The sequence below is a fragment of the Semicossyphus pulcher genome, unplaced genomic scaffold, assembly GCF_022749685.1.
Source record: "Semicossyphus pulcher isolate SPU_LCO1_2020_fin unplaced genomic scaffold, fSemPul1.0.p SCAF_9, whole genome shotgun sequence".
Classification (NCBI taxonomy): Eukaryota; Metazoa; Chordata; class Actinopteri; order Labriformes; family Labridae; genus Semicossyphus; species Semicossyphus pulcher.
In genome coordinates this window covers 27,838,791-27,859,919 of record NW_027211770.1, presented here as the reverse complement: position 1 = coordinate 27,859,919, position 21,129 = coordinate 27,838,791, and the positions used below count along the sequence as shown (strand labels likewise).

Sequence of the window (21,129 nt, the reverse complement as noted above, 5' to 3'; positions counted from 1 at the left end):
TTAAGCAGATTTGTTTTTCCATATCAAAGCAAAAGTTTTGTACTTCTAACAGCAACAACAAACATCATGTTCGTAAGAAGTGATATCTGATAAGTGCAGCGTAAACTCACCACGACTGATCACTTAGAAACAAAAGTTTCTGCAAACGTAGAAGAAAACAATCACGTTATTGCCCATGTAAACACAGTCAGTGGCTCATTTGATGATTGATCTGCTTCGGGCACGATACCAACTGGACTTGTTCTGCATATTTTCCCTTTTTCCAGTCTGTGAGCAGCAGCAGTGTCGCTTCGTCAGGGCTGACAATACTGCAAAGAATAAAACTTGTGCACACAGGCCGACTTCGAACCAGGATTAATTAGCAAATGATCCCTCTATAATCTCGTTCTTTCATGTTCTTCTTTTTGTTTTAGTTGTAGAAAAATAGAAGCAAGAACTATGCTGTGACGAATGTTAAACATTTCTTAGTTGTGATTCACTCAACAATCGGTAATGGAACTGACGAGCGGTGAGAAGTAAACATCAATCCAGCCAGTCAACATGTTAAGTGCAAATGCATCCGTTTCAAAAGAGGGTGAGTGATGTATTTTTGGGACATTTTTCAAACATTTTTCAGAGATGTTTGAGCTGGTAGGAATTTTGTAAACCAAGATACAGTGCTCTGCTGCCCCCACATGGCAGCTGGAGTAAATGCGAGAGAAGGTATTGAACCCTTAGTGTCTATTATGAGGAATAAAGCAGACGTGGTTGAAAGATTAATACATTTTTCATTATATTTTGGGATCATTCAGTTGTTTAAGCGGATTTATTTTAGAACATGCAGCAAGAAAACCAACCAAAGGAAGAGAGGAGTGACGTAGTTAGAGTGGAAGCCACTTGAGTAAGCTGAGGCCCAATTAACTCAGGTGCAGGCGGTCTCCTGATGTCCACCCCGACTCTGCCCATCAACTCCAGAACCAGGAAGTCAACCAAACCAATAGCAGGCAGAGAGGGCAGGGCGTCACACGGCTTGCTTTCTACTTAAATGCAAAAGGCACATGTCTGGAGGTATCTTCAAGAAAGACAAAAAACAATTATGTGTCTGAATGAATTGATTTACCCTTGAGTGATTACAACAACAAGCATGTACAAGAAATAATGTGGCTTATCTAATGGGCCTTGAAGACATTTAACTTGTGCTAGAAAAAGGAAGGAGAGGCGCAGGTGTTTCAAATTAATGCTTTTCCTATTCCAGTGACCCACTAAACCGCAGTGTTATTTTAGGTGCACAAAACCAGGCCACTGAAACCAAAGCAGCTAATGAATGCACACCTGTGATTCCTAAAGGGAAAATGCTGATTGGAGGCTGCAAAGAAGTAAAGAAGAACAACTTTAAACACATTTACATGGACGTTAAATATATTTTAATAACATTTTAGATGTTTAAGAAACCTTTAAAGTCTATGTTGAATAGTCAGGAAAGGATGAACACCACTTTATTTACCTATCTTAACACAGTTCCCATCAAACAAACAGCTGATAGACATGTTAATGGAAATAAACGACTGTCTAAGCAAATACAAACTTTATTTATAGAGTTTTCTTTCTGCCAGCTAACACATTTTTGCAGTTTATGCCTCAAGATCCAAAAGTGGCCTCATTAGTAGAGTTCCTGTTCATCAACATGCTTTTCATTTAACATGTGTGCAGCTTAGTCTTGCTGTGCACATAAACAGGAGTTTGCTGGGTGTAAACAGGAGCTGATCCATTGATAACAAATACAGAGAGAGGAGATAAATACAGGTCTGTCTTCAGGAAAGGCTTCTCTGTTTTATTCTGTTTAGAGGGTGAAATGCCAGAAATGCTTCAAACCCACTCAAGAGAAACAAAGAGCAGACATCAGTGCTGGCATTTTAAAAAGTGTTGACACACTTTAATACACTGTTGTAGGAAAAGTTTATTCACACAGTGAATTTTGTTTTGAATGGAACGAGTATTTTCCACGTCCACGTCGGGAGCTCGGCCAAAGAGTGTGAAGGGCCAGAAATGGAAGTGAAACAGTGTGTGACAGACAGAGCTGAGTACTGATACGATCAGTCTCAGACAGAAATAGAGTCCAGTTTGAGTTACGTAATCCTCAAATATGTCAAAACTTCACTGCAGATTTACATAAGAAAACTTTAATACACCTCTACAGGCTTTGAAAAATGATGATTACTGTAGTTCTTACTTTGTGCAGGCTGCAGACGGTCACGTTTCAAAAGGGGACTGGTGAAACTGTGAGAGGTCGAGAAACAGATGATTTTGATGGACTGCTCTTATGTAGCGCTTTTCTAGTTAAAGTGCTTTTACACTACATGTTACATTCATCCTTTCACACTCCATTAAGGATCTATAGGCATTCCTACACCCATGGCTCTGCCTTCCGGAGCTGTTTGGGGTTCAGCGTCTTGCCCAAGGACACTTCGACATGTGACTGTAGCAGTCCGGGATCAAACCCCCAACCTACCGATTGAGAGACTTTGAAATCTTCAGACGAGCAGAGATTCCATCGATCTTCCTTTATCTGTATGTCCATCCAAAAACCTTCAACACTCAACTCACAATGAGATTCTTTCAAAATGTCCCCTCTGAGGAGTTATTCTTACAGCAGCTACCTCTCCTTTGATGGAAATAGCTTCGGTATGCTTCAAAGGAAATGTTTGTCGGATGGTTGAAAAGCATCTCAAACTTCTGAGACTGAAAATCTGACAAGAAAGCCTGCATGATGCAGCATACACACGTCTAAACTTGGCTTAGTTTCTCTCCTCTGCAGACATGCTGTCAAAACTTCTAGTTTAATGCCGTGAGCAACAAAAGGAAATCTCTTCTCAATTATATTGAGTTAATGGCAAAAACCTCAGAACCTGGGCAACCCTTCATTATTAGATAGTTCAGAATTTGATCCGTAATTTTGGTGAAACGACCCTTTATTACACAGCACTGTCTTGTTGAGGGCCGAGACTCTATATAAAAGTTACAGAAAAAGCCAGGACCTCATATAAAGGTTTGTCATTTTGAAGCCTCAAGTTTGACATTTTGTACGTCGCCATCTTTTTCTGGAACCAAATTTGGAACCAAAGCGACCAAATTTGGACGACAGGGTGGATATGAATTGTTACACCTTAATTGTGATTGGTAGGCTGCCATGCCCTGGTTTAGAGTCTATTTTACTTTAAAGTAGCCAAATAGAAAAGATTTTCATGTAAATAAATGTCTGTTCAGTCTCTATCTATCGCCGAATGAGGTAACACAATGGTGATCAAGCCTATGGCTCCCTCTGATGAAAGCCTTTGCATTTGCAGTATTACAGACTGGGTGTCTTTGGCGACTTTCACGGCAAAGATCACAAGCGGCGCCCAGTTAGTGACGCGTTTTCCATCACCCAGCAGTGGTTGGTCTGCCAGAGAGGGTAGGCCGAGCTAAGCGGCTGCTTTTCCGGTCTCTGCAAGTGTTGCGAGTAAACAGTAATCTACTATGGCTGAACAAACAAAGAAAAGATGGATGACTACAGATACAACTTCAACAATAAGTGAAAATCCAAAGAAAAGGAAACAAATTGGACGCTCAGATGAAGCAAACAGTCTGAAAAGGAAAGCGACCGTCAGCCAGGAAAATCAGGAGTTACAACCGGAGCCAACCGTGGACGTCACACATGCGACACTGTCTGGATATCTGGGAAGTGTGCTCCCGCAATTACCGTTTATCGCCATAGGTGCCGCCAAGGAGAACGAAACAGAGATCTTTGAGATCATAACTCTAAGTGAGGCCATAATTTACTAGATTAACCTTACGGTGTTTGAAGAAAACTTGAAAGTACAATTAAGATAATTAAATCATCAGAAAAATGTCTCCTGAAGTAAAAAGTCAACAAGAAGGTGGGTCCCCTTCTCACAGACTTTAATTTCCACTTCTTTTATACAGTCCGTGGTTAAGTGACATCATCAAGGCTACCAGAGGTCTTTGCCACTTTACTGACAATGAGCTTAATCACTTATTGATCAGCGAGCCCTGCAGCCTCACAACTGCTCTTTTTCTCTCTCCTGCAGTGATGTGTGGGCGGTGCTGGATGAACAGGCTGTTAATGAGGATGTAAGGGCTGTAATTGCCGGGAGTAGGAGGTCATTGCTGCACGGAGGTTTGAGTGTCGGCCAAACGTGCGATCGGGTCAGAAGAGATGAGTTCAGAGGACTCATCAATCAGGACTTTAAGGATGAGGAGGGAGTGCAATGTTTGCGTGGAACAACAGTCGAACAATTATAATGTCTTCTGTGACTCTGGGGAGCTTCGTCCAGTGTGACAGAAAAAAAGATGTTTTTAAGTGATGTCATTATCTGGCTTTTGGCTTTGAGAGTGCAATTTTAAAACTGAAGGCACGCGTGCTGCCCAGGGAAGAAATGTCTAATAGAAAGAAGCTATCAAGTTGCATTATGGGAACTGTAGCATCCTGTATTTTTGAAGTTCAAGCCATTCTAGGAACATGAAGTCTGGACATCTTGGCTTCTGCAGCATTTATTTTGACCACTGTCATGTAAAAATACCAGGGTTTATGGACGTGCACTGCTAAATTATGGGAGTATACCTTTTAACATTTAATTGGTTACTCTTTAAAATGCTACACACTGGCGAAAATGCAGATCCATCCATCCATTTTTTTACGCTTATCCAGGGTCAGGTCGCCGTGGGAGCAGGCTACGCAAGGTGACCCAGACGTCCCTCTCCCCAGCAACATTTTCCAACTCCTCCTGGGGGATCCCGAGGCGTTCCCGGGCCAGACAGGATATTAAATCCCTCCAGCGAGCTCTGGGTCTACCCCCGGGTCCCCCTCCCAGTTGGACGTGCCCGGAAAACCTCCAAAGGGAGGCGCCCACGAGGCATCCTAATCAGATGCCCGAACCACCTCAGCTGGATCCTTTCAATGCGAATGCAGATCCATTATTCCAGATTGTTATCAAGGTGCTCATTTTGTCCAAAAACTAAACATGTTGTAAACAATATCAAACACTATCCACACTTTTCCTTTTAGTGCGACATTGAGGTCGACATTTTGAGTGAAATGTTGATAGATCACATTCACACCTACGGGCAATTTTAGAGTCACCAATGAACCTAACGAGCATGTGTTTGGACTGTGGGACAAGGCCGGGGTACCCAGAGGGAACCCACGCATGCACGGGGAGAACATGCAAACTCCACACAGAAAGGCCCACTATGTCCAGGTGACAGCGCTAACCACTGCACCACCGTGCAGCCCTGATCTCGAGATATTGAGATAAATTAATCGGTTAAAATGGGAAAACAAGCTTCATTATCCTGAGATAACGTGAAAAATAAGTCGAGATCTCAAGAAAACAACTGAAATGAACTCATTATCACGAGAAAACCAGCGTTGTTATCTCTAGATAACGAGATAAATAAGTCGAAATCCTGCGAAAATAAGATTATCACAGGAAAACAGAGTAAATAAAATGTATGGATGCATGTCCACTTCGTGCTTTCGTAATAGAGTCTTCCATCTACAATAAATTGAAACTCTAGTTAGAAATCCCCACAATCCTCCAGGGGACTATGAGAACCCTGAACTTGGATCTGTGAACATTTTTTGGATCTGACTTTATTGGATGAAAAACAAACATCTGTTTCGTGCTCATTCAAACAGGAAATATTCATGTGCATGTGATGCCACTGACACGGAGCAAAAAAGGCGTACAAGAGACCTCTTTATTGAATTTATTAACTTGTATTCAGACACTCAAAACTGATCAGCCCATCACTAGTAATGCTGTTTTACATCATTAAAATTCATTGAGCTGTAAGAGAGACCACCAGTAAGGTTAATGATGCTACCTGCTTATAGCTGTAGGTTAGCAAGTCCAATACAGTCCGTCATATAAAATCGAAGGGCAGTCATTAATTAAAACATGATCAACACTGTGCAATGCAATAAAAGTTCCTTTCAAACATGACCATGGACCATTTCTGAGAAAAGTAACAAGACACCAGAGAGGGATTCTGTTAATAACACTACATATACCTAGAAAAGACCACCACTGCGTAACATTTGACCAGTTTGTGACAAAGGTCTAGGATGAAAGTAAAAATAAAATAAAATAAGCAGACCTATATTGAACTGTACAATTGTTCGGAATCTCTAAATAAATTTCCTTGTGAGCTCTGTAAGCTGTACTAAAGGAGGAAGAAGACAACATTGCACCCTAGAACAACATTAGAGTATATTTTTTTCCACAGACTCGTGACAATGGGTAGAAGTCCAATTTGTGTGCTGTCTGAACTCTATTCTAAAAAAACACCCCCCCCACTTTGATTGAGATCATCCAAATTGATGCAGGTTGACGACTGGCCTGAACAGAAGCAGAGCGGATTCACGAAGACGACATTGAACGCGTCGTATGTTCAGAGTCTTTGCGAGACAAATCGCAAAGCAGGATGTTTGACGGTCTTCAGGTTTCCTGTTGGTTTTCTTTCTAATGTGAGTCCATTATGTCAGAATTAAAATGTTATATACAGAGTATTCTAATACAGACTTGATGATCCCGTAACATGAAAACATTTTTTAAAAAAGCAAAGCCCAATCTAAAAATCCTGTCATACCAGCCTCACCTAAAGATGCTGTTTCCTGATGTTTGTGCATGTACAAATTCCATGTTTTCTGCAACACAAAGACTTAATATAATGTACAAATGTTTGCACATGATGGAAGCCAGATGTGTATCAAGGTGTTTTTTTTCTTCTATACACTAAAAAATCTATTTCGCAAAACCAGACAGTTCCAAATGTGTTTTCCGCACTTTCCATCAGGAGCCTCGGATGATCTTCTTGTGTAACAGATGTGAGGATGGAGGGATTCTTACTTTGCACAACAGTCCTTTCCTGGCTCCTGTCTCGACGCCTCACAACAGACAGTCTGAGAAATCAGGCGTCTCAAGATGGGAACAATTTGGTTTTCTTCTGATTGTGAGCATAACTTGAGCCGCACGCTTAAATGTATTTCAGGCAACGCATCCACTCGACCCTGTGAAGTGACAAATGAGGCTACACCTTCTCATCAGCAGATCACACTCGGTAATTCACACGCGACACAATCACACGTCCTCAGGTGTCTCGCACGCTCATCTTTCCTAAATGGGGTTAGTCTTCCAACTGAGTAAGAGATAAAAATGTGTGTTTTTTAGGCGTTGTAGTGATACATGCATCCATTATACTGATATACACTTCTTAAAAAAAGTTTAAAAAAAAGAAAAAAGAACATCAACAAAAAAAAGGTATTAGAAATGCAGCTATACAGAGTCTTTTAGCTATTCCAGGGGGAGTGAGGTCTGACGTCAGGAAGCCAAGGAGCCCGATGTCCAGATGTTCAGTTGGGGGAAGGGGGGTGACAGGAGGGGGTGTGTGTGTGGGAGGATGAGCTGGGTTAGTTACTGCAGCAGGAACGGCTGGTGGGCTGAGCCGTCTCTGTCAGGTCCACTCCTCGGTTCCGCCCGCTGCCGGCTCCGGCCGCCTGAGGCTCGTTCTTGGGAAGTTTCTTTGCTGTAATGACACGGCAGCAAGATCAGTGATGACATCACCGTAAAATATGACAGACTGGAAATAATCACACCACTAAAATCAATTCTTTATCATTGCTCACACTAAATCCTCTTGCTGCGATACGTAATATGTTACAACAGAAGTTTTTCAGAGTAAATATACTTTTTCGGTACCCAAAATTTGACAAATCTATGAGGATCATTTGCACATCACCCCCAAGAAATCAACGGTCGTCACACTGGACGGTAAGGAGTTGGTATTTGCAAGCAAGACAACAGCTAGGATTGTTTTTTATTAAAGGGCCAGTTCCCCGATTTTCAACCTCAGTCCTATCATGCTGTTATGGGGAGCTAATGCCATTAATATAGAAAAAAAATATGCAATTTTGCTCTGTGCCTTTAGAGGACGCTATCCGCTTCCTCCAATGGGCCCTGGAAAACCTCCATCAGACTATGTAAAACACTGGCGGAGGCCAGGGAGTTTGCTAACCTACACTTCCTCAATCTAGGACGCCCGCCTCCGATGTCATGTCTCGTTTAAAATCGTCAGGTTTGAAATGTAGACTGCAGACCTGAAGATTTTTTAGACGATCCACCGGTATATTCTAGTCCTATCTCAGATTCTGTACCGCTCTGAGCCATTGCCTGCAGTGAAACGGTAGTATTTCACTCTCGCTGTGCCATTCCTTTCAGAGGGAGGGGCACAATGCACGCTGGGTGTTGTAGGAATGTAGAATGGGCAGAACCACGAGCTGTTTGTACAGCTTTCTCCGCAGCTATGGCGCCAATTTCAAATATTATTGCTTCTAGTGATTACAGAGAACACCAGCTTTGACTGACAGTGGCTTTGATGATGATAATGATACACTTACCAATGGCCATGAAGATCTCATTCACGTTCATAGATGTCTTAGCAGAAGTTTCCATAAAAAGCAAGCTGTTGTCATCTGCATACGACTGTGCATCCTGTGAAAGTAACAACAGGAAGTCATTAGTCTAAATGACCTCACACTTTAACTAATACTCATCTAGTTGTGGCAGGTGGAAAGTACCTCAAGATTTGCATTGACAAAAAAACACATGTGGAGGAAGCAGTTATCAGGAAATAGGTACGTGCCAAGTAGAAGACAGGATCAAGGCCAATCAGAAAGCCTTATTCTGTCAGCATGAATGTTTTACATTTCCTCCAACAGACACTGACACAACCTTTGGTCGATCTATAATGAGTTTTCTGCGTCTGTTCACATCCTCCAGTTAATTAATAAGGACTTAAAGAAGACAAACCTGGAAGTCCAGTGCTCTCTTGTTTGCGAGATCAGCCTTGTTCCCAGCCAGAGCTATTACAATGTTTGGACTGGCTTGTCTCTGAAGCTCTTTAACCCAGTTCTTCGCCCGCACAAATGACTCCTGGCAAACACAACAGGGAGAGGAGGGGTGGGGGGGTGACTCAGTTAGAGCAAATAAAAATAAGATCCATGTGATTGAAAGATGAGGACTTCCCATGATGTCTGAACAGGCTTCAGCTAATCTTCTGATCAATGCCCAGAGACTCGTTATAATGACGGTTTGATAAAATATGAATCAAATATCTTTGGCTGACGTATATTTAGTAGTATAGGAGCAGCAGTTTGCACAGTACAGGAGGCACACAAGAAGTATCTACTACTGCACATGCCTGTTCATAAGATATCTATTGAAGAGAGTCTTTACTGTTCAGAAGTTGTTTTTAAAAGGATAATCTTGAAGATTTAATTTAAATAAATGTCTGTTAAGTCTCAATCTATCACTGAATGAGGTAACACAATGGTGATCGAGCCTATAGCCCACTGACGAAAGCCTTTGCATTTGCAGTATTACAGACTGGGTGTCTGTAATGACAAAGTGAAAATCCAAAGAAAAAGAAACAAACTCGACGCTCAGATGAAGCAAACAGTCTGAAAAGGAAAGCGACCGTCAGCGAGGAAAATCAAGAGTTACAACCGGAGCAAACTGTGGACGTCGCACACGCAGCACTGTCTGGATATCTGGGAAGTGTGCTCCTGCTGTTTACTGTTTATCGCTATTTGTGCTGCTAAGGAGACTGAAACTGAAATATTCAAGATTATCATTTTAAAAGGAAAATCTACTGAAATATAAATGACTTTATCAAGTCATAATATAAAACTTTTATTAGTGTCAGAAGGTACTTCATACCTTTCTGTGCATTTCGTCTTTTGCAAAATGTAAGTTGAACTAATTTAAATGTTATGATAGTGTATCACTCCTGTTCAATTGACACATAGAATACAACAAATATCAGCTACTGTCTTAATGCTGGCTGTTTGTTCCGGATGCAAATTGAATTTCTAAAAGTAAAAGACTGAGAAGTGGACACTCGCTGTTTTACATATGCGCAGCGGAGGATTCAATTCTAAGTCCAGTATGTCGTCTTTGTAATGAAAAATCTGTCAGCACACGCTGACATATTTGTGTGATGTGTAACCTGCATTAGGTTACGCATCACATTAGGTGATATCCATTGTCAACAAAACACTGTGTTGTTTAGTGATGACTCATCACTGTTGACTAATCTCTAAGATATAAAAATAAGGCTCCTATTTTGGCTCGACTACTAACCCCCACTGTTTCCTCATCATTGATAAGACTGCATAGGTTTACATGCACACTAGTTTCCCACTGTTATTAACTATATGAATATATTCCAAATTGGATACAGTTCATGTAAACAATATTTTGGTTGTACATTTTAAATAAGGCCTTATACCAAGTGTAACATTCTGATACATTTTAAGCATTTTTTAACCACAGTTTGCTACACACAGCCTCTTTTCTGTTAAGCTCAGCTCTGCTTGTTGTAAACAACTTATTAGAAAACAGTTTGTAAGACTGAAGTTAATCAGAAGTAAGATAGGCTGCCATGTAAACAGTTTAGTAGTCATTGTCTTTTTCTAGAATAAGACCAGAGTTGGCATATTTTGTGCACGTAAACATAGTCAGTGCTGTTCCAGCTCTAAAGGTGACAACACTGCTGATAAGAGCAACTGCATGACAGAAAACTTGGCACCTGACTCACCTCATTTGTAATGTCATACACCACAATAGCTGCCTGGGCACCTCTGTAGTACATGGGAGCCAGACTGTGGTAGCGCTCCTGACCAGCTGTGTCCCAGATTTCAAACTTGACTGTTGTGTCGTCCAAACATACTGTCTGAGTCAGGAAGGCAGCTGCAGGGGCACAAAGCAGAGGAGCCAATGACAAATGAGCCTGTAGCTACTGAACTAAACAAATAATGCTACTGTGGAGGTAAAAAAAAAAAAAGAGGAAATGATGGAAACATAAACAGAGAGGCGGATTTTCTGGTTCACCTACTCCACATTTAAAAATCTGGAAAAAAAGGGGGCCCGAAATATCAAACAGGTTTTATGCTGAACACCTAAAATGTGGACGGGTGCTGAGGCTCTAAGTAGGATGAATTCAGACAAACACATTTAACCTCTGTTGACTCTGGGAAGCTCCACGGACAACAATGATTTACACTCATCCACACCTGGAAACTGCCCAGTACAACATCACCTTTGCTCTTTTACCTGTGACCTATGATTCACCTTTAGGCCATTGCTATCCACCTAATACATCTCTTTAGTTCTAATCCTACTCAGAATCTCTGTTTTATTCTTACTTTAGAATGTATTTTGAAATATACTGATCCTCAGCCGTTACTGCATCTTCACCTTGTTAATTTCTTATTGTCCAGTGTGCGCATATTTACTTTCTGTGATCAGTGCTTTCTAGAATTTGGAAGTCTACAGGTGATTTTGTGTAGTAGAAGTTGAGTCTGAAAAAAGCAATTGAATGGAATGAAAATAATTTGATTATTGTGTGATACCAGTAAGTATTTCATGTTTGCTGCATAGCAGTCAGTGTAAGATTAAGTAGATGATTACAGACAGCTTCAACCTTCTGTTTGCTGCAGGACATACCTGAAACTAGGGCCAGGTGTCCAGAAATTCACCTGATTATTTCTACATTTCTCTGTTCCCATTGGCCATTTTTCACACTCCATCATTATTTGAATAAAGCCTGTTCACATCATGGCCTTATGAAGATTCATACCTCCGATTGTGCTCTCTTGGAATTCGTGAAACTGTCCCTTGACGAAACGAAGTACAAGACTTGACTTCCCCACAGCTGACTCTCCTAAGAGCACAAGTTTGAACTGGCAGATCTTGTTGCCTGCATTCGGCCCATTGGGTCGTGTGGCTCCGCCTCTGTTTGCCATGTCACACTGTCCGGTCTCTTCCTCTGCACGCTGATGGACTGTCAAAAACTGCAGAAAATACCTGAGCAGGAGAGAGAACATAAAGCACAGTGTCAACACCTGTCTAGCCCCCCAACCCCGAAAAAACCTCAATCAATGTTGGGACGTTTTTTTTGTTAATTTGAGTACCATCATATATTTTGACAATTTATTGTCTGCAACTATATATCATGGTTAGAACAAGTAAAGTAAACCAACAAGTAAACTGATTCCTATTAAGCTGTAGCTTTTGGAAACATACAGCAATTCATACATATTTATCTAATGATTTGAGGGTAAATATGAAACATTGTGGTTATAGAGAACTGTAGCAGCAAACACTATTCTCACTATTAGGTTCTAAGTGAAAACATGTGCATAGGGCTTAACAAAGATGCTGCTGCTTAATATTATATGTAAATAACAAAGTAGAAATGTCTTGTCCGGGTGTTCAGCTAAGAAAGGACTCATGGAAAAACATGCAAATGAAATTTAATAATGCAGCATTCCTGTTAATGTTTAATTATTGTTATATTTATGAAACCATATACCGTTAAATTAATACATTCTTAATAACTAACAATTTTAAATATATTATACCATACTAGATAAGACTATCTGTACTAGGTATGCTTTCAGCTAAGTCGTCTGTCAGCAGTTAAAATGTTTCTCCACTTTGTTAGTGATTAGGGGAGACATTCATTAATTGGAAAATTATAGGTTAATGTTGTCGTTCTGACTAGATTTCTTTAAAATAAAACAGTTACTATCCAAAGATAAGATAATGATCATGGAAGGAAACTGTAGTTCATTACACACCGAGTCAACAAGAGTCTCACATTACCAGCTACACTTTTTCACTCTCCAAACAATAGTTGCTTTTTTGCCATAATGATTTGAGCAAATAAGGATGAGAAGTATGGCAACAAAGGTTTTTCTGACACAGTAGTGACGGTAAACTTTTAGTACATTGAGCCATTTTTGCTTCCAAAGTGACTCACCTGTATCAATTTAACTGCAACTTCTAGAAATGAAAAAAGTGGACCAACTGTAGTGTAGCCCTGAAAATCTTTAACAACAAACCTCTGATCGCTGCTTGTAGCTTTAAGTTATGTGAGACAGAGTCACAAATGGGATTATTATGACACTGGTCTGGGCACATACGTGTGAAAACCTTTCAAGGTGAAGTTACAGGCAGATTTATACCTGCCGGCCTGTAGATTTCAGGTGAATAACAACAACTAGAAAACACCTCCTTTCTGTAACTTTGAGATTTCGCATTACCATCAAACAAGTAAACGGGGAGCCTTGAGGCCCAAAATAATTACAGTCAACTTCGTCGAAATCGCATTACAACAGACAGCTAACCACAAATAACCTGTTATGTTGTTGTTGACTAGCTCGAATTAGCAGACAGCTAGCGTTAGCAACATGACGTTAGCTACATTGTAAGTTCAAAATCTCTAGACCAAAACAAAAGTCTGCTTCTGAGAAAGCACAATTTAACCCATTGTAACGTTAGTTTCTATGTGGGTAGTGTAGTACATGCCAAAATTGAACACACTAGATGTGACATTTATATGTCGTTTGAGAAAAACACAGATGATGCAGTTTTGGGTGTGTACAGCTAATGACAGCTAGCTAACCTTAGCTGCATGACGTTAATTTAGTGGACTGCCTTATTAAACAGTGGACTAAATAGATTCGCAGATGTTCGTTAGATTAAGCATGGGTTAATGTTAATGTATTAATGTTTATACCTGATGACTGATCCGGATTCAATAGCCGCACAGCGTTAACTTACTATGCTAACAAGCTTGGCCCTTCTAGAGTCGGCTAGCTAACGTAAGCTAGCAGATAATAGACACAGTAAGTGAACGTTGTTTAGCTGTGGCCGCATCGGGAGGAGCCCTCCGGATAGCCGATAGCTAGCTAGCTAACGCTAATATTAGCTACTCACCAACAAAAACAGGAAGCTAGTTGATGTGAATGGTGTCTCCAGGACAATATTTGCAGCACTTCACAGCGTGTCGATCACCCAGCCAGCTGTTGTAGCGTTAGATTTCATAAGGCTCCGCGATGTCCCTCTCCCACTTCTTTCAACTTCCCTTTTCGCATTGTACGAACGATGATGACAGATCGTATGACTGGAATTGACAATCCGCCTACGTCATAGTTCGACGGACCAATCACGTGTCAGGATGTTTTCCCAATTTACCTTTCCAGAGAAAATAAAAAAAACAACAAACCCCTGACCCACTATAAAGAGGGAAACTCGGCCAGGATGAGGGATTTTGTAATAACGTTACTGCTGGATTTTAAAAACTCTGTACAGTTCTCAATTTTAAATATAAAGAAATACAAAACTATTCGTCATTTTTGTGATTTACTTTTAATTTTGGACACATAAATATCACATTTACATTCCCTTTGGCTTAGCTTAGGCTTATGTAACATTTACCTGAAATTTCTTTAGAACATTATTTTGAATCAAACTGACCGATGTTGCTAGGCAACATAACTCAAACAGGTGCACTACTCAACGTCGAACAGGACAATTTGGTGGAGCCAGCTAGGAAGTTGACACAAACTTTTCCCCGGTAGGAAAGTGGAAGTTTAAAGATAAAAATATTAAGGACAAAGCTACCTTTGTTGCCTCTGTTGCTGCTACGTGTTTATTTAAGATGGACATGACTGAAGGAAACACTTGTTACCACCTCAAATATGCCGATAAACGTCCAAACATACCGAGGGTAAGTCAAAGTTAGCTAGCTAATGCTGCGTTAGCTCAACGTTATTCATAGTAGCATAGCGTTTAAGCTAACCCTAAGTAGACATTTTTCTTGGTGGATACTGTGTACTGGATTCTGAATATATTTTTTAACCCCATGCAGGCTGGAAAACTAATTCCTACAGGAGACAGAGCTAAGTTGTGCTTACAAGAAATGGCAAGGGTAAGACCTTTTTTTTTTATCAGTGTAAGCACTGTCACAATGGGATGTGGGCGCTGAGTGTACCTTTAACTGTGGAGTGAATTGCTGCATACACGTTAGTTTAATCTCTGGGTGTTTAGGCATAACTGAAGGCAAGGTCATAATTTGAAGCAGCAGACAGCTCTAACAATTTTGAAAGTGAAGGTTCATTCTTATTGATATATCAACATTTTTACTTTTCAGCCCCCTACCCCACCGGTGGTAAGGAAATTTCGCAACAGCACCCAACCAGAACCAGGAGCTATCAGAGTGCACCAAGGGAAGGCAAATGATCCTGATGTTGCCAACACCCTTGTTCATGGAATCAGCACCAAATCTTCCCTCACTGTAAGTACCACATAAATAACACACACTCACCTTGTTTTTTGGGGTTGGAGGGGCAATACTGAGGGTTTTAACATCCACTAATTCAGTGGATTGATATATATTTTAAATAATTACTAATTAATCACTATTTACTCTGTTTGGTGAGGAGATTTGTAGCTTTTAAAACCTATGCTTTACCTAAACTGAAAAAAACTTGTGATTGTAGGAATTTAAACTGTACTTACTTGCTTACGCATTTTTGGTATACAGTACCATAGATAAGATCAGTGGCAATTACTGTTGTGAGTTTCTTATTTGTTTAACTTGAGGAACGTGTTAATATAAGACATTGGGTTATCAGTATATAACACAATCCAACCTTTCATACGCAGTTTTAATCATAAAAAATTGGGATGATTACACTTCGATTACTTATTTAAGTTTCCCATTTCTGTGTGATTCCAACAGGGCAAAAGCTTGCTTTATCCTCCCCGAAAGACTTTGTTCCAACAGAAGTTGCATGAGCTCAGTGAAGCAGGCTACGCCTCCAGTAAAAAAGCACCAGTGGGAAAGTCACATGGTCAGCATGTTGGACTTCCAACCTGGTATAACGACAGCACTACATTTGGTGTGAAAACAGTAAGAGGTACAGTTTGTATGCTGTCAAATAAGGTCATGGTTAATACAATTTATACAAAATGAGATAAGTGTTTTAAGTCTGGTAACATGAACATGAAAAGGTTGATCAAATCAGAAGAAGTCAACCCTGTACTAAAACATTGCTTTTTTTCAGGGTCGGGCGTGGGTGAGATTATTCACCCTTCAAAAACAACAGAGGAGGCGGAGCAGGAAGCTCAGGAGGGACACGAGTCCTACATTCGCAGCCACAACGCCTATTTCGTTGGTAGGAAAGATATTTCATTATCCAAAAGGCCTGTTACTACCAATTGTCTATTTGTTGAATTGTTTTGGTCATTATGAATATGATATCTGCCTTCCTTTTACAATAAAATCACCTTTTTCTCCTTCAGATGAGAAGATAGATCGGAAGTATGACTGGAGTCGCTACAGTAAAGACAGTAGGTTTGGGATCCTCACACCTCATTTCAGTGACGGAAGGGATCTTTGCAAATCTCTCCGCTGGCTGGGGGAGTCACAGAAGTAAGATCTCAATAAGTGTTTTGTTGTTAATTTCCACAACACTACATGTTCATTCAATTTATATAGAAAATGAACTCACCTGACCGTGCTCTCATTTTTTTTGCCATAGGTTTTACGATCCAAAGCCTGTTTGGAAAAGATCTGGAAACAGGGAAAAGTTGATGGCACAAATCGGCACAACAGACAATATGTAAGTGTCTGTCACACTTCTTCTGACCAATTCTGTAAACTCTGACACACTTTAATAACTTGTGTTTAACTTTATTCTCTTTTCTTTTCAGTAGAGGAAATACCTTCAATGAACCACCAGATCGTACCTTTGGAAATCTTGTGCCAGCCGATGAATTTGGTAGAGTTTATATCATTTTTTTTTTCTTTTCAATGTTACATTTTGAAATATAAAAACGGTAGCATTTTATGTTCAGGTAATCAAATATGATAATTTGCCTGCTTCGTGTACAGGTGCTGGAGAGATAATCCACTCCACAGAGCCGGGCCAGTACACAAGAGGCCGGGACCATCAGCGCAGCCTGGTTAACGCAGTGCGACACCACCTCAAGAGGGTTAACTTCCAAAACTTTAACTCCCTGCTGGAGGCGTTCAGACATTATGACAAGGTACAACTGGAATCACTACAAGCTGATAATCAAATAATTATCAGTGTCAAAGAAATCAGAGAGCTGTCCTTTCTCACAGTGGACATTTTTAGATTGTATATTGCATCAGGTAAAGCGCAGGTGCAACGGACACCATTTCTAAGGCTGCTTTTCATTTAGGTCTGGGAGCCATTATTGATGTTGTTGGTTACGCCTGTGTTGAACAGGTCAAATTGTAGGCTGTGAGAAAGGTAGTCTGTAGGTTTGAGTTAAGGCCAGAGATGTGACCCTCGTGTTAAGACATGTAATGATGATACTATAATTCTCCTATGGAAGTCTCATGCTTGAACAGCATTTTGAGTGTTTTGTTGTGTTTATGTTAATCACCAGAAAGGCAAAGGAATGATTGACAAAGAGGACTTGCAGGCAGTGTGCGATCAGTTCCAGCTGGGCGTGAGAGGGCCGGTTCTAGATGACCTGATTGACTACTGTGACCTAGACAAGGATGGACTAATCAACTTCCTTGAGTTTGCCAACTTCCTCAACTGGAAGGACAAGATGCTGATCAACAGTCGAGAGCAACGCATTAAGACAAATGGTCAGTTAATGCATTGTAATGTTTCAATTTCATCATGACAGTTGACACATGACAGTTTAGATTGAGGTTACATCTCCTTCAGATCGTCAGACCAGCTCTGCTCCAGCCAACATAGAGAGGAAGCCTTCGTCTGAATCAGCACAGCTTCCTGTCTCCCTGACCGTGGTTAAGCCCGAGGACCTGGAGCCTGTTGAGCCAGGCAGCTCACTGAAGACCCTCAGGACCCTGAGGCGACCCAGGGCAGTCCCAGACCACTTCATGACGTCCTCCTCCCTCATCGGGGCCGTCAGTGATGGTGCATTGGTATCAAGTAAGTCCGAAGTGTGGTAGTAAGTCTGTTGTGCAGCAGCCCATTTTGTTGCACCCAATAATACATTTAGGGGGGAATTCACTAAGAATGAATTGTGGCCGCTGATAGCTCCATAAATTGCGCATCATTTGCACCCCTTATCTGCTCCATCTCAATATTCAAGCGCAAACACGACAGATCTTAACTCCAAGCACAGCTCGATGATGAGCAAGGAGAGGAGGGGCAGCTCTTTTAATAGTGTATTGTAAAGACCGGGCTCGACAGGTGTTTACTAGTTTAACTGTCTGTAATGCAGCTTCATTTTTTTTAAACAAGCAACAACAACAGCAGCTCGTCCATTTAATAATCCCCGTCATGCGTGATGGCTCCACAGTGTGCCCGTGTGCCAGGGTTGAGCCTCGCACAGCCCTGGACTGATTGGTCTTCGGATTCGAATAATAATGACAATATTTTATGAACAGATTGTTTTCACAGACACATTTTTTGATCCCGAGTTGTCGTCATGATCAGTGTAAACTCAGGGTGTGACAGCCCTTATAATACTGCGCCACAGTTACCACCAGCTCTCGGCAGGCGGTAATAATTTTTATTCTAACTGCACGGTGCTGTTAGCGACGAGGCTCATTTGCATAGAAAGGGGCCAAATTTGCCCCAAATATCTGCATAATGTCTCATTTAAATACACGCAAACGGCCCTGGAGCGCAGAGATGCTGTTTGCTCTGCAGCACACTTTGAGGTGCGTTCAACCCTCTGCATGTTCTTGGAGAATGAGGCAGAGTCTTTTTGTGCCATTTGCACAGGTTTTGCGGGCACAAAAGCATTGCAATTCCCCCCTTGAAGTGTCACCTTTTCAGTTTCCTTAAACATTGAGTTTGAAATATACCTCTTCCTTTCATCACGATAATCTGTGAAAATAATAAAGGGTTGTTCAGTGGCAGCTGGCAAATATTCTAGGTGGGGCTGCGCTGTATTCAGTCACTTTTAATAACTATCTCAAAACAATTGAAGACAAACCGCATGATACCAGTGCTCTGGGAAATAGTCTGTAATTATTTAAAACCAATAATTAAAAGTTGAGGCAATTTAAGACAGAAACAAAAACATATTCTCTCCTGTTTGTTGTGTACAATGTTTGTTTAGTCTTCTGCCCGCCTTGATAGATTGACGGCAATTCTCTCTCTGCATGTTTTTTCATATTGTCTTCTATAAGTCGCAATTCTACGAACTAAAAGATACTCACTTCCTTGAGAATATCATACATATACGTTTTCTTGCAACACCCAGCTTTTTGAGAACATCAGCTTTGTTTCTGTGATATGCAATAATTTTATGTGCACTATTTTAAAGGTTTTATATGTGATTCAATCGGATCATTTCAACATCTTACTCTTCATGTGGTCTCTCCTTACACAGGCAACCGCACCTTTGGGATACCGAGCGTGCGCTCCGACCTTCCTGCACCACGCATAAAGAGAGTCAGTGACACTAACAACTACGGTGATACATCCACGGCTAGAGATCTCCTGCATCCATCAGTTCATGCTGTTCAGGGTGTTTATGAAGAACACTTCTTCTGTCCTCGCACCAAAAAAGAGGTATGCACTATGTTCAAGATCAGTGACATAACACAAAATAAGAATAAAAGTATGTTTTGTATGATTCTGACACTCTCATCCTCCTCTTCACAGATGGCAGAGATCTTCAAAAATGTGGGTGTGAATCTTTCGGAGGAGTTGTTCGAGGAGGCCTGGAAGCTGGCATCCATGAAGCATCCGTCCGGGGAGGTTTGTGTCGAGGTTTTCCGTAACACACTCAAGGAAATAAAAGCAATGTAATGCTCAAGACGTTTTTACCAGCACAGTGTTTCCTCATTACAGTCAATATTTGTGTTTAAACAGTATCACTGCTGTCCGGAGAAAACTTTTTAGTTCCGTTTAACCAGAATGCATATTGACATGATAAAGAAGAATGGATTATTTAAGCCAGGCAGGGGTAAAAATGTGTGTGAAGTGCATAATACTGGTGCTATTATGAAGAAATCTAAATCTATGTATTTGAAATAATATCACAATTTAAAATCCTCCCCTTTACACGAACATTCTCAGAAACCTTAAAGACAATAGCTGTTTAAAAAGAGCAACAAAAGAGGCCTCTATTTGAGCTGGTTGGGCACAGCACGAAATACAAGAACATTCTCCCTGTGTGATTGTTTGTTATATATTCTACTGCTATTGATTTATCCAACTGCCTTACGCTTTTGTTTCACATTGTTGGTGGTGTATAGGAATCTGACACAAATACTCCAACATCACTAATGTGTTTCATCCTATGGGCCGGTATCAGTGCATCCTCTTGACCAAACGTTTTTTGAGACTGTTGCTGTTCCTGTTATTTTACAAAATAGCAGAAAGCATTCTACATTTAAAAACATTAAAGCATAAAAAAACAACAACTACAAAACAAACATATAATTAAAGGCATATGAGAACAAGAGTTTTTAGCATGGATTTGATAGAGGCTAGGATTGGAGCTCATATAAAGTCATTTGGTAGTTGGTCATTTCTATTATAGTAGCTTAAAGCAACAACAACAAACAATTTGTGTGATTTTGTACTATACACAGTTTTGGTGTAGCCATTAATGAATCAAGAAGCACATTTTACCACCAGTAAATGAACTTTCACTGTCCTTAGAATTCCCCAGAGAGTACTCACCTGTCCGTATGGATGGGTTTTCTTCTCTCAATAACAACCAACTCTTGTGATACCAACCAGGCTTATATTTTCTTCACCAGCAGGGGGCACATCAGCACGCAGGGAAATAACAGTACAGTACATGTATTGGTGGTACTAAGCAGAGCATGGTTATCATTATCACTGTCTCTTTCCTTTCCTCTTGGTTTTCAGATCACAGATTGTTTTAGTCTCAGTCTTCACTTGTTTTGACTTAACATGCCTTAGTTCTTGTCTAAATATGAAGTCCAGTTTTATATCTGTCAAAACATTTTTAATGAGTACAAACACACAGTAGAGAATCTTCTGCCCAAGTTTGTATTTCATGAAAAGTAAGCTTTGTATAATATTTAATCTCGGGGTTCCTATGCAGTATGACAAAGTATGGAATTTTATTTTGGTCATTTCCAGGTCTGGATAAGTATGGAAACAAGAAAAGAGAGTATGGAAGAATATTTGTTTCCAGACAATTAGCCCTATTCTGTTTCATAAGATAAAAAATTCAGAATTTCTAAATATAAATTGATCATGGAGGATTGATTTGGAGGAGACAGCCAGCGCAACCAAAA

The 21,129-nt window shown here is 40.5% G+C and overlaps 2 protein-coding genes across 2 annotated transcripts; one reads left to right on the top strand and one right to left on the bottom strand.

The window, feature by feature from the left end:
• Positions 1-5,725: 5,725 nt before the first annotated feature.
• On the bottom strand, positions 5,726-13,995 carry rab5ab (RAB5A, member RAS oncogene family, b). Its single transcript, XM_069656068.1, has 6 exons — positions 13,824-13,995; positions 11,680-11,906; positions 10,639-10,790; positions 8,850-8,972; positions 8,438-8,531; positions 5,726-7,566 (listed from the first exon to the last, which is right to left on the bottom strand). Exons 2-6 carry the CDS (start codon positions 11,843-11,845, stop codon positions 7,451-7,453), a joined length of 651 nt encoding a protein of 216 aa, XP_069512169.1. The 5' UTR covers positions 11,846-11,906; positions 13,824-13,995; the 3' UTR covers positions 5,726-7,450.
• Positions 13,996-14,553: 558 nt separating this feature from the next.
• On the top strand, positions 14,554-19,663 carry efhb (EF-hand domain family, member B). Its single transcript, XM_069656411.1, has 13 exons — positions 14,554-14,616; positions 14,758-14,817; positions 15,040-15,183; positions 15,631-15,808; positions 15,956-16,066; positions 16,194-16,323; positions 16,433-16,513; positions 16,605-16,672; positions 16,786-16,940; positions 17,310-17,517; positions 17,600-17,827; positions 19,242-19,423; positions 19,517-19,663. The coding sequence occupies exons 1-13, from the start codon at positions 14,554-14,556 to the stop codon at positions 19,661-19,663; spliced, it is 1,755 nt and encodes a 584-aa protein (XP_069512512.1).
• Positions 19,664-21,129: the final 1,466 nt, after the last annotated feature.

Excerpts from the sequence above, each read along its gene's own strand:
- efhb (XM_069656411.1), top strand. The coding sequence starts at position 14,554 with ATGACTGAAGGAAACACTTGTTACCACCTCAAATATGCCGATAAACGT. Across the intron at positions 14,818-15,039 it reads GCTTACAAGAAATGGCAAGG|CCCCCTACCCCACCGGTGGT; the intron begins GTAAGACCTTTT and ends TTTACTTTTCAG. Across the intron at positions 15,809-15,955 it reads TGGTGTGAAAACAGTAAGAG|GGTCGGGCGTGGGTGAGATT; the intron begins GTACAGTTTGTA and ends GCTTTTTTTCAG.
- rab5ab (XM_069656068.1), bottom strand. The coding sequence starts at position 11,845 with ATGGCAAACAGAGGCGGAGCCACACGACCCAATGGGCCGAATGCAGGC. Across the intron at positions 10,791-11,679 it reads CCAAGAGAGCACAATCGGAG|CTGCCTTCCTGACTCAGACA; the intron begins GTATGAATCTTC and ends GTGCCCCTGCAG. Across the intron at positions 8,532-8,849 it reads AGAGAGCACTGGACTTCCAG|GATGCACAGTCGTATGCAGA; the intron begins GTTTGTCTTCTT and ends TTACTTTCACAG.